Source organism: Vespula pensylvanica, chromosome 13 (assembly GCF_014466175.1).
Source record: "Vespula pensylvanica isolate Volc-1 chromosome 13, ASM1446617v1, whole genome shotgun sequence".
Taxonomy (NCBI): domain Eukaryota; kingdom Metazoa; phylum Arthropoda; class Insecta; order Hymenoptera; family Vespidae; genus Vespula; species Vespula pensylvanica.
In genome coordinates, this window is record NC_057697.1 from 142,501 (window position 1) to 155,203 (window position 12,703).

General features: G+C 47.1%; 1 protein-coding gene across 18 annotated transcripts in view; it reads right to left on the reverse strand.

Moving 5' to 3' along the window:
- Window positions 1-12,703, reverse strand: part of LOC122633679 (CUGBP Elav-like family member 4) — a 469,576-nt gene that overhangs the window by 57,409 nt on the left and 399,464 nt on the right. For 2 of the 18 annotated variants that reach the window (XM_043821893.1, XM_043821884.1), the window contains exon 1: window positions 7,086-7,759. The exons of 15 other annotated variants lie outside the window; for them this stretch is intronic. In XM_043821893.1, coding sequence (XP_043677828.1) covers window positions 7,086-7,136 — 51 coding nt within the window. In that variant the 5' untranslated portion in view covers window positions 7,137-7,759. Of the gene's footprint in view, window positions 1-7,085; window positions 7,760-12,703 lie in introns of those variants that run through there. One more of the 18 variants, XM_043821892.1, reaches the window with a different exon arrangement.

Sequence of the window (12,703 nt, forward strand, 5' to 3'; positions counted from 1 at the left end):
AGGTACCTCTGTCGTTGACAGGTCCAACTGTCAGAGAATAAGGGTGGTAAAGACGCTGCCGCCGCCGCCGCCGCCGCCGTCGCCGCCGCCGACGACACCGACGACGAAGGATAAGGAGCGAGATCCTTATAGGTAGACGGTGTAAAAGGGGAAAATGTCGGGATCGAAGACAGAAATAGGAGTGAGAGGGAAGAGGGATATATATATATACACATAGAGAGAGAGAGAGAGAGACGAGGACAGTCGGACCGTGGTGGTCCTTTCGTAGCATTCTGCTCAAATCTTTTGGACCGCAGCGGAGATGGCTTGGACTCCCAGAACAAATAACATTGTTTATTTGTCGGACCACGCCGCCGCAGCACGCTCTACTTCTCTTCTCGAGGGATCCAGATGCATGATTCATGACGCAAGGGACAGAGCACCGTAACTTCGATCCTTCGAGAGATCCCTCGCTCCTCGTGTGTTTCTCGTTTTTCACCCTAGCGCACTAACGTCCCCGTTACCGAGGACGCTCCTTCCAATAAGGCGTTATCCTGCCACTCCGCTTGGAAGTACTTTCCCCGACCAATTTTCCTTCCGACGGCGCGCTAGCGCACGCACGAACGGAAGGGACTAGTTCGTCTTTACCGCCGACACGATTTCTCTAATCAATTTCGATAGAGAATTTGAAACTGCTAACTCGATCTCGATTCATTCTTTATCTCTTTACAAATGAATTCATCCATAAGGATGCAATGTTTCGGTATACAACGGATGAACGTAATGCAATGGCATCCATCCGAGTCGTAGGATTCCGGAAAGAGATTAGGACCGCTTAAGGAACGATGAATCTTAGAAGTGGGAGCACGAAATCTGGTCTTTAACATGGACATGACACGCTCGGGATCCCTTCGAATGCCACGACCATCTGTCTTCTGACTCGCTACTTTTTTTCATTATACGGTATTTCCCATAAGAATTGCCGGGGGAGAAGGCAAAAAGAAAGATAGAGAACGAACGTGCGGTAGATGGGAACGTGCGAGGCAGCCCCAAAAGTTTTTCTTCCTACGCGCACGCCAGATACCAAGGGGAATTGGTCGCATTGCAGGGGTCAGTGCCATGACCACGTGGATCTTGAACACGCTATATACTTTTCACGAGTGGGACAGGAAAAAAAAATGAGCGAGAGAGAGAGAGAGAGAGAGCGGGAAGAGTCGCGCAGAGTTATCGGGTTTTGCCAACGGATCGATGGTAAATAAATTATTCTTTCTAATAGTTGCTTCAGTACGAGGTGAAAGTTTATCGGTAAGAGAGCAAGGAAGCTGAGAGAGAAAGAGAGATAGGACGAGTCATCTTACAAGCACTGCTCGGTCGTTGGACGTTTGTTCGTTGCTGCCTCGTTGTCAGGTGTGCCGATAGCGGTACTAGCGAGCTTAGCGACATTCGCTCGCCTCCTCGGAGTAACTTTAACGCCGAACGCATCGCATAAATGTCACTTACGATTCGACCGAGTCCTTCCGTGCCATTCGACAACACCGTCGACTGGATAGCTACTTTCGTTGTCCATTGCCGTGCTCGTCCTTAACACCAATAACGAAGACAAATGGCTATCGATTAATGATCTCGCTAGGAAACTCGGTTCCTGTTCGAATAAACAATGAATCAAACGTAAGCGTAGAAGATAATTATTCGAACGTAAAGTATTAATGGACGGCATGTATTTCAACAAAAGCGACTGCCTCTTATTAATAGGTAAGGCTCTTTCATAACGACATGGTGGAGCAGCTCGCTCCGCGCCTTTATTTAATGATCGCGTTACGATCGAGCGTCGACCCTTTGGCAATTCGTGTCATCAGGCATGTGCACTTAGAAAATCGATTCCCTTGAGAGGCACCACTCAAGATAGATGCTAATAAGTAAATGTGTTTGCCGAGACCCGAGCGCGCATCACGGGTAATTAATTAAGCTCGATTATCTATGTACACTGCGGGGAAAGCGAGCGTTGCCTTCTCTAGATAGATGTAGAACGATATCCCTGAAAGGAAGAATCACGAGGAACTGCAATTTTGATCGTCCCAATTTCGTATTCGTCTATTTGACACTCCCCTTCGATCTCGACTTCCTTCGTCGGAAATAAAACAGATATATACGCGAATAAATAGGAAATAAATAGGAAATAAATAGTCAAAGGGATAGCAGATAAAATCTTCGTGTATTCAAGCGGTCTGAGAGAGAAACCCCAAGGACCCGTTACTACGAGCCCATGAGAGAATTTGCAGCCGGAACGTGGAAAGTTCGTGGAACGTATCCTACGACGATATATCCGCCAAGTCCCCTTGCTTTTTTCTCTTTTTTCTTTTTTCTTTTTCCTTTTTTCAACGAGCAAACGCACGAGTCTTAGGAAAGCCACGTAAAATCCAGATATCGAATGGGTGGAGGCTGATAAGCGGCGAATTGAATGGTGAATACCGTTTCGGAAATTGAATAAGCTATCGTGGCTGTGCCGAAGCGCCAAGTGGAAACCCGGTATTTGACCTGGCTGCGTGCAATCAATGTACTGATTGGAGATAAGGGCTCGCCCTGCGGACTCCCTCTGGCATCCTCTACGGCATGATTTATATAGGTATGGCCTTCGCCGGCGATGTATTCATTACTTGATTACCCTTCAGCGAGTTAATTTCGATCATGGCCACGTAACGAGTCGGATGACTTCATCTCTTCCATTACGATCTTTTTACCTTCCCGCCTGATACGATCGAATAGGAAAACAGAATTGCCTGTATTTTCCATCGGCTCTCTTTCTCTCGCGTTCCGATCAATACCGTCAATCGAAGTCCCTACCGAAACCATAATTTTAAATATACGCGTGGCACGTATGTGCATACACACACACACACATCCGTGTGTGTACGCGTAGATTAAGGAAAATTAATGATTACGGCTTGGTAAAAAAAATCATTTTAAAAATGATTCGCGTGCTAGAAACGTGACGAGTATAAATTGGTACGTCAGAGAAGTAGAAAAATTTCGCATTTCTCATTAACATCAATCACCCAATACGGCGACCCGAATAACGACGTTGATCGTTTATTAGCGATCATTTAGGCGAGAAGAGGATTAGCGAATTAAACTAGACTCCAAACAACTATCTATTTTCCCTTTATCGATTGTACGTAGAGACACAGACTTATACCATGTCGAGCTCATCGAACATTCGGGCCTGTTTGATAGGACGCATATTAACCGCAGGAGCGATCGCTTCGAAAGTTCGGATTCGGTGATCGTTTAACGACGTTTCCGCGTTATACCGGACTGATTCGCTCGCAGTTTCGAGCGAGAGACATGGAGTATCGAGGAGACGAGAAATAGAAGCAGCGGCCCAGCCGTCTGCAGGTGCGCACTCGACTCGAGTTAACTTTGATGATTCTCCACGTACACGGTAACCGTTGGGAAACTGTATATCCCACGAAATCTGCATCCGCGGTCGCTCCGGTAATACAGCTAATTTGTCGAATGTTCCAAAGCAAATGCACTTCTCCTTCGTACGCTTCTCGCGTTGGGTGCCTTACCGAGTGTGTGCCAGGACCGAGAGTAAAAGAGACGTATGCCGCTGGGAAACAGGAGGAAAGGAGAAGGATGAGATGCTTCCTAGCATATTAGATCTAAGTGGATTCCAGCCGAGTTAATTGGCGAATTAATTGAAACTGAAAATTAATTTAGAGCCAAGTATACAATTGATATTTTACGATCAGCAGAAAACAGTTTTATCCGCATCACGAGTTTCGAAGCTAAAAAGTTTTAACGCGAAATTAAGCCACTCATAACTTTCTCGCGCATGACGCGCTGCGTATATTATACGATATATTATGGACGTAAATTATATATTCGAGGTAGGTGAATCAAGACGAGGTAGGTAAACGTTTTGTCATACCGTGATATTGCTTTTACAAAATTGTTTCAGGTTTAAAAGATACGAGATATGTGAAACTTTCGATAAACGAGTAACACTCGTGGACGTAAAAGAAGTGAAGCATCGCGTTAACCCGTGGAACAGGATACGAGATCAAAGGTGAGAAGAATATATTTCAACGTTTCCAATTGCGATTTTTTTCGTCACGTTCCTTCGACACAAAGACATCCTGTCGCCTCTCGGATTTCTCTCCTCTCTCTCTCTCTCTTTCTCTTCTTTTTTTCAAATTCACCTCGCTAGTCGGTTGTGACGTTTTTCTCTAACACTCCGCAAATATTTGAGCGCCGACTATACTCTTCCCAAAGAGCATTTGAGTTGAGTGAGCTTTTGCACCCTCGCAGAGCCAATCGGCGTTTACCGATTGTAATCTAAGCCAATGCCTCGCTGCGCACTAAATGTCAAATGTTATCCGGCTCTTTCTCTTTCTCTCTGTTTCGAGTTCGTGCTGCTTCGGTGCTCGCTTTCACATATCCATGTACAGACCTCGCGGAAAATCGGTCCGGGCCGATGCGATTGTCGCGACGATTTACAAAGTTCTTTCACGCGGTTTTTTCATCGCGTACTCGTATCCACGTTCGACTTTTCGACGCCTAATTATTGCATATTAATGATTAGGCGAACGACGACGGCTTTTCTAAGCGCGATTACACGTTAACGCTCGATTACGAATCGATGGATGGAACAGATTCTCTGTTCGCTCAACGATCAAGATTAGATAAGAAGTACGAGGAGAGAACGAAAGGTTATAACGCGTCCGACGAAAGATAAAATTTCTGCGTTCGTAAAAGTCGAGGGTACCCGTAAGTTTTCTTTGTTTCTACGAATAAGATACTTTCCCCAGTTTCTACTCGCTCCGATTCTCCCCAATCCCTCCAACCTCGTACTATCGTTCCCCTTTATCAATTTGACGATACAATCGCACTTTTAACAACGTCCAGTCGAATTCGCGAAGGTCCCATTTAAATCTGCTCTCGGCGATATTTAAATTCGTGATGGTCATTAACATGCACGGGGGTTTGGGTCGATAAAGTGGGCGCGTCCACGTTATGTCGTTGGATCTGTCGTTGGGTAGGGGTCTTTCTACAATGAGCAAAGCAGACTATATATACGCGCACATATGTACATATACATGTGTATATATGTATATATCTCATTCATCTCCGACGAACAACGAAAGTTCTGCGACTTCTTCGAGGGCCGAGGAGCCGCACGTTCCCGCTAAATAAATTCTTGTTACGCAATCCGGACGGACAACTTTCGTAAAATAATGCGAGTTCGTTAATTAAAAGTTTCATCGAGGAGACCAATCGATCTGAGAAAAATTCTCGACGAGCCGAGATCGTTGAAGGGATCTCTAGAATTCGGTTCCGTTGGTTCGCATACCCAGATGGGACGATACAAAAGGAAAGGGATAGATAACGGGCATAAGATTTGAGATTGATGAACAGTTGGGAAGCGATGTGGCCATGTGGCGTCGGCGATGGCGGCGATGGAGCGCATTTACTACGACGCTATGCGTCGGCACATTCACGTGTGCTGCTGAATTAATTGATGCACGACTCTGCATCAGCAGCATCCTCGTCGTCTCGTGAGAACGTGTCATGTGTACCGGTGGGACTACCATCGGCGTTTCTCTTCCTCTTCCTCCGCCTCCAACGTCCGACGTTTCCGATACAAACACTCACGCGTATGTGCCCGTATAATATACGACGACGGACAGTGCTGGCGCCGAAGGAACCGACGCGAATCGACAGGGCGAGGGATAAATGGACGTCGTGCCTGAAATATCAGCGTCGGAAGACCGCCTGTGTTAACCGAATTGCCAACCCAAACCTAAACCCAAACCCAAACCCAAGCCGAAGCTACGAAGTTGATCCTCCGAACGTGACTATTCTTTTTTGCTTTTCGGCGAAATAATAGACCGTTTATAAGTCGTGCGATCGTTATCCATATTGCTCGAGCGGAAAAGCGAAGGAATAATACTCGTACGACGATACGCTTTAACACGTACCGATCACGTTCCGACCGAGGTATCGCGAGCGACGACCGAACGTCTATTCCTTCTTTTTCCTCTCCCGACGAAGAGAATGTAAGTAGTCGCGGTAGTTACCGTAGTAGCACGTTGAAACGTTAGGCGAATACAAACGTATACAACGGAGTCGGATATGCGCGTCCGATCCTAAATCTTAAAAAGTAGGTGAGTAGGAGAAGCCATTAAGGCGAGGACATACGATGGACGAGCACGGAACGCACAAAAGTAATTTTTAAAATAATCCATACGACGGATCAAAGTGCTTTCGAGCGAAGCCAAGCACTTGGCTGCGTTAGAGCAGCTGCTTTTCTTCCTCCTAAACGACGCGTGTCCACGGGGTAACGCTTAATGCAGCGAGGCGTGTACGTCGTGCGTGTGCGCGTTTGCATGTGAGTCTCTCCCCCCCATGCTGTCTCCTCTCTTTTTCGCCTAACGCACGTACGTACGTATGTGCTGCGCGACGGGGAATCGGGAAACGTTATTGTAAGCGTTACGCGCAAAGGCTGGTCAGAGAAACAACATATGGTAGTAGTATAACGTAACGTTTGGTCGAGCGAGCGCCGAGTTGCCAGAAATAGTCAGGCGTAAACACAAACGGAGAAGATACTTTACGAGGCGGACGCGCGGAAGGGCCCTCTTCCGGCGCCTCCTCGATAAGATCCGTGCTCGAGCGGAGATCGAACACGGATCGTAAAGCCACCGAGATCGCGTGCGTTTTCGCGTGCTCCCACCGGGCGCGACCCAACGCTCGCTGTCGCCAACGATCCTCTCTCTCTCTCTCTCTCTCTCTTCCTCTTTTTCTTTCCGAAACGCTCCATGCGCCGCCTTTCCTCAGGTCCCGTTCGAGCGAGAGACAACGACCGGCCGACACGACCCAACAAATTTTACGAAGGAAAGTACAATCGATATTTTTTCCGATATTCGAGAGCATATTTATCGGTCCGATAGGACCGTAAAGCGACGTAACTCTTTCGTCCACGTGCAAAAAAGCGATAGTCGCTATAATCGGGAGCCGCTTCGTTCGTTGCGGGAGAAGAACGCGAGGAGAGGAAAGCGACGAGAGTACGGAGGAGACGTCGTACGGAGAATTTGCCAAACACTCACCATATGCATGTCGTTCCGACGCGACGATACCACTTCCAAAATGTGAACCATTGGTGCCAGTTTTGAAAGGAAAAGGATAGCAGTACCGCCGACCGCGTGGCCGGCTCGAGAGAGTAGGGAGAGGGCGAACGAATTTCGCACGCTTCGAGGATGCGCGTAAAACGCACTGTATCACAATCCGACGCGGTCCGACGCGATCCGACGCGGTCCGACGCTCCGATGCTCTGTCGGTCGACGAAATGAATTCACCAAAAAACGAAAAAAAAGAAAACGTAGGATTTCCCGACTTCACAGAAATATTGCACGGTGGTAGAAGAGTCGTAACACAATTTTTCATGGATAAACGCAAAAACTCTTCTTCCCTTCTTCCCTTTCTCGTCCTTCTCCTTCTCCTCCTTCTTCTTCTTCTTCTTCCTCGCTTCTGTTTACCACCGCTAACGCTCCTGTTATCCCACAGGAACGACCTTCTCTCGGGAACGGTGCACACGGCGTTCGTAGGTGCGCGCGCGCGCTCGCGCGCTCGCTCACACCGAAAAGGGCGAAAGAAAGAAGGACGAACGAGAAGCGAGAGAAAGAGAGCGGGAGAACCGAGCGAGAGAGCAAAGAAGACGGAGGGGACAGAGCTATAGATAAAACCCCGAACGCAGCTCGTCCGCGACTGATTCCCCAGGCCTACACGCACCCTCTAGTTTTCTCCCTTTCATCCCCCACTACCCACCCTCCTCGCTGCTGCTGCTTCGTCCCCTCCCTCCTATCCCCCGTCCTTCCTCCTCGCGCGCGTCTCCCTCTTATCCCCTACGAGCGTCCCCCTCTTTGGATCTACGCACCCTTTGCGAGAAAACCCACGCACCCTTCGTTGCTGCGGACCCTCGCTCTCTCGCCTTTCCCTACCACCCCCCTCTTTCTCATTGCCTATCCTTCTCTACGGGACGCCGTCCATTTCTCTCTTCCTCTCCTGATATCGATAGAGAACACCCTAGCGTTCGGCCAATCAAAGGAACGCTAAACTTCTCCCTAGAACCTCGCCGTGCCTCGCGGTCCACGAAAAAGAATGGAGAAAAGAAATATCCACGATGCGGGCAGGACTGTGGTGCTTCGAGCAAGTACAAAGGACAGTCTTTTCTTTCCTTTTCTTTTATTTCCCCGATATAGTTTATCCATTTACATGGTGCATTGACTCGACGTATCGACGAAAGCCCCTGCCCTCCTCGGAGTAGCCGCGACATAAAACAGGACGAAAGAGACGCAACGAGATCCGTTGGCACGGAAACGTACCTACTTCTTTCGCGAAGCGACAAGGGAGGTATTTTGTTTATGGCGAGGGTCTTGCGCGCGGCTTTGAACGTCCTCGCATCCTTCGAACACACGGGGATCTTCGATCGAAACCAGAGAGAGAGAGAGAGATGTGTGTATCCGAGCGAATCCGTGGCTTTTAGGGAAGATTTTTCGAAGAACGGAAAGAGATCTTAACGCGAAAGGAATTTATCCGCGATTTCATCCGACCTTGACGCAAATAATTTTTTTCACCAAAGTACAAAGTTGTTACCTTCTTATCCTTACAGCGAAAACGTTCGATCGTGACTGGACAAGGACTGATTCGAAATTCAAAGTAAAGTTTTAAGATAAACAGTGACCAACCGGTGCGCAACGCGTTTAATCCTTTGAGTGCTAAGCTTTTAGAGCTTCGAACGCTATGAGGCTGACGTTCTTCCATTCTTTCTTTTGCTTTTATAGATTTGCCGAGCTTTTTCGTTAGGACTTTGTTTTGTTTAAAGAACGAAGAGGACACCATCGATCGAAATTTACGGAATTTAAATGCTCGAGAACGATTCTGTGTCCCGGGCAAAAGTCAAACGGCACACGGATCGGCACGATTTATTCAACATCTTGCTCGATCACGGGTCGTGCGCGCGATGGATATAAACTTGGAAAGATCGAAAGGAGGAAAAGAATAAGGAAAAGGAAAAGTAATGGAAGAGGATAGAGGGAAGGAACGTACAAGGACCAGCACGGTTAACCTCTCGTCATCCTTCCTTGCTTTCGTTCGGGGATTTGTTGGTTCAAAAGGATCTCTCTCGTACGAACATTCGCAAAACTCTCCATCCGCTTTCCGCCATCCCGTGCTCCCATTTTTTCCCTTCTCTTCCTTCTTCTCTTTCTCTTTCTCTTTCTCTCTGGCCATCCTCCGCAGTTCGCGTTTTTAAAGGGCGTACAAAAGCCACCGGAAATTGCTCCCGGCTCTTTCGACGTTACGCTCGATTCCATATCTGTCTATTTCTTCCTCCCTTGCAGCTTTACTCTTCTTTCCAGGATTCTCCCGAGCCACCCTCGAAGCTACCTTTGCCCTCTCGACGATATCCCCGTTCCTCTTCTCCCTTTTGCCTACTAACGGTTCTTCTTCGTTATCGTCGATTTCACGAGTAGCTTCCTACGGAGGCGGCAAGAGTTCCGATAATGGTGGATTTAGATGGAACGATTCGAACCGCTGCACCGATTCCTGGCCTAAAAACCAAGAGATCGGTGAAGCCTGCTAAGGACGAGGAACGATCGTTTTCATTCCTGGGACTGGCTTTAACGAATCGCAGCTCGCAACGGGATTCATTCTACGGGAGATTCGTTAAGTATCGATGGATGCGAGGGAAGAACGGGACGGAGGGAGGGAAAGGGTGGGCCATTTTTTGAAATCGAACGAATTATGTCCCGAGCCATCGGCTCACAAGTCCGCCAGAAGAATACGGATTAAGCGTCCGCGTTGAAAAAGTGACGCGAATTCGCGCGATCTCTAGCCAGCGATCCGTCTTGCGTAACTCGTCGATTCGGAAGAGGAGGAGGATGAATAGAGAGCCCTCGAGAGGTCCGAGAGGAAATCGATACGAAAGCTGTCATGACGAAAAAAGGAAGGGGAAGAGAGGGAGGGAGGGGGAGAGAAAGAGAGAGAGAGCGACTCGAAATCGACGAGTCCAGGACGAGGAAAGTCAGAAACGTGTTTCGGTGTGCCCTTCGTTCACTAGGGCGAAGTATTTACTTAGCTATGAAGGGGTGAGAGCTGAGGGAGCCTCGAAAGGGGAGACGAAAAGGGGGAGAGGGAGTGGGAGAGAGAGAGAGACAGAGATGTGACGGAGGACGACCGAGTGAAAGTTGCCTAAGGAAAACTCCAACGGTCGCGTTGCTGCTTTTTGATGACTTCGAGGGAACTTCGCCCCGGGACGATGAAGTCTGGAAAAGACTTTGAAAACTCGAACGCCGATATGGAAAGTGAGGAACCCGCCATGACCCGTTATGGATCACGCGATCAATCTCTTCGCACGAGAATGGCGAAAAGTTAGAGGGCATTGCACGAACCTAAAGTAAAAGAGAGGAAAAAGGGATCTACTCTGTTTCGTCCAAGCAAACCTATCGAGTTCGAAATTTTCGACGACACGGTTTGTTGCTGAAGTGTTTTTAATGGGATTCTACAACTAGTTTGAAACGGACGTAATGTTGATTCACCGTCAGTCCGAGTACTCGAAAGTAGGATTAGTACTGAAAATCATCGTTCGTTATCTTTACTTTAGACTTTAAGAACTCGATCGGTTGGTTTTCCAACAACGGGCGACTTTTGTATCCATATCGTATGCAAGAAGGCGAGAAAAGAGACCGGCTGGAGAACCGAGATAAGGCCGAAAAGCGTCCTCGAGATCGAAGATGCGAATGGTTACGTCAGGGCACTGTCGGTCGGACGCTTGCATTAATACGACAGCTCGACGTGTCGTAAACGATCGCGTGCGATTATGTCACGCTGATGCAACTCGATGCCAGTCGATCGATTTCCCATAAATTACGTTGAATCCTCGACCAACAACAAGCAGCCATCCACTCGACCTCGTTCGAGTCCTTTCTCCGAACCGTACGAAGACGATTAAATCCTTTGCGCCTGCATCTTTCTTCAACCTCACCCATTATTTCTCTTTGTTTCGAACAACTCCGCAGTCGCAAAACGTCGGAATATTTATTTCGCTAGCGAAATCGATTTTTCAAGAGGAAACGCCGAAAGAAGATTATTTTATCTCAAGCTCATTTCTAGCTATCGTTCAAAAGAAACAGATATTTCTCTCCAACGGAGGATTTCTTTTATTTACCTCTTCCTCGATAATGAATTTGCGGGGATTCGGTCGTCTTATCTACTCGGAAATTTGAAAGTTCCGTCTCGTATGCGCACTCCTCTCTCTCTCTCTCTCTCTCTCTCTCTCTCTCTCTCTCTCTCTCTCCCTCTTCCTCTCTCTTCCTCTTTCTGAATATCGTATATTATGCATGCATAATGCGCATGAGAATAAGATAAAAGTTACTTCGTAATGTAGAGATACAGGAAAGGGAGGGGGGTAGGATAGTCTGTTTTTACTGCCGCCTAGGGTGATACAAAAATTATACGAGTTAAAACAGTGGTCTCCGAAACATATAGCGAAATCTGATCACGGAAGATATTATCGAAGATACGTATGTCAAGAGAGAAAGAGAAAGAGGTAGGGGGAGAGAGAGAAATGTTATTCATACACCGTATAAGCTGTAAAGAAGAAAGAGAGAGAAAAGCAGAACGTTCGAGGCGGATACGATGGTGGACGAAGAGCGGAACCCTCGACCCATGGCGGCCCCTTTTACCCGGTTTCCCGGTATCCAAGTCCGCGATTAGCGACCCTTCATAACTCGTTGCCCTTACCTACTTGCTTCATCGACCCTTCACTTTGTGACTCTTCAGCGCCCTCTACGCTTTCTCTGTCCTCTCTCCTCTCTCTCTCTCTCTCTCTCGCTTATCCTCCTTGCTCGTTCTATCCGTTTTACCTTCTCTACTTGGCTTCAATTTTTATCCGTCGTCTTTGCGAAACTTTTGCTTACCTCCTCTCGATCGCTGTACTCGTTTATCTTCTTGCTAAAACGACTCTTGACCTTTATCTTACAGCGTCGCTTCCAGTTTTCTACCGAATTCCTTTCGTTTTGTTTCTCCGCTTATTTTCGTTGCATTAATTTACTCCGAGAGCATACTTTTCTCAATATCGCGAGAAAGTTTACTTTTGCTTCACATCCCTTTTCCTTATCCAACTATCTCAACAAGGGTGTATTGTAATACACGAACAAAATTTCTTCAATTTGGTATTCTTTAATTATATAATATTTCTCCGTCCTATTAATTAGTCAATTTCGATAAGATTTGACGTGATCTTATGGAAGCGCGAAAATCGTTGCCTTTGTTCTTTTTTTTTCTGTCGAGCGATCTATTCGAGAAAGGAAAAGAATAGTTAACCGACATAGGCGATTTTATTCAAAGATGTATCGTAGCGTGGAAATCGGAAGAGGAAGTTTCGAGACCAGGTGCATGAAAAGTCGGACCGGCAGAGTAAAGTACAATGATCTCTATTTCACGATATACAAATGCGCGATATTAATATTATTCCGTTATCCGCATTCCGGCGAAAGATCAGATATAACATCGCACGTTCAAATCTTCTTTGGGGAAATTTATTAGGGCACGAATAAATATATTTCGTTATAACCTCGAGTAGCGCTAGTTCTTACCAATTGATTTGTATATTTGATTTTTTTTCGAAAGCTTGTTTGATAACGAAAGTCATCATTGACGACGTCAT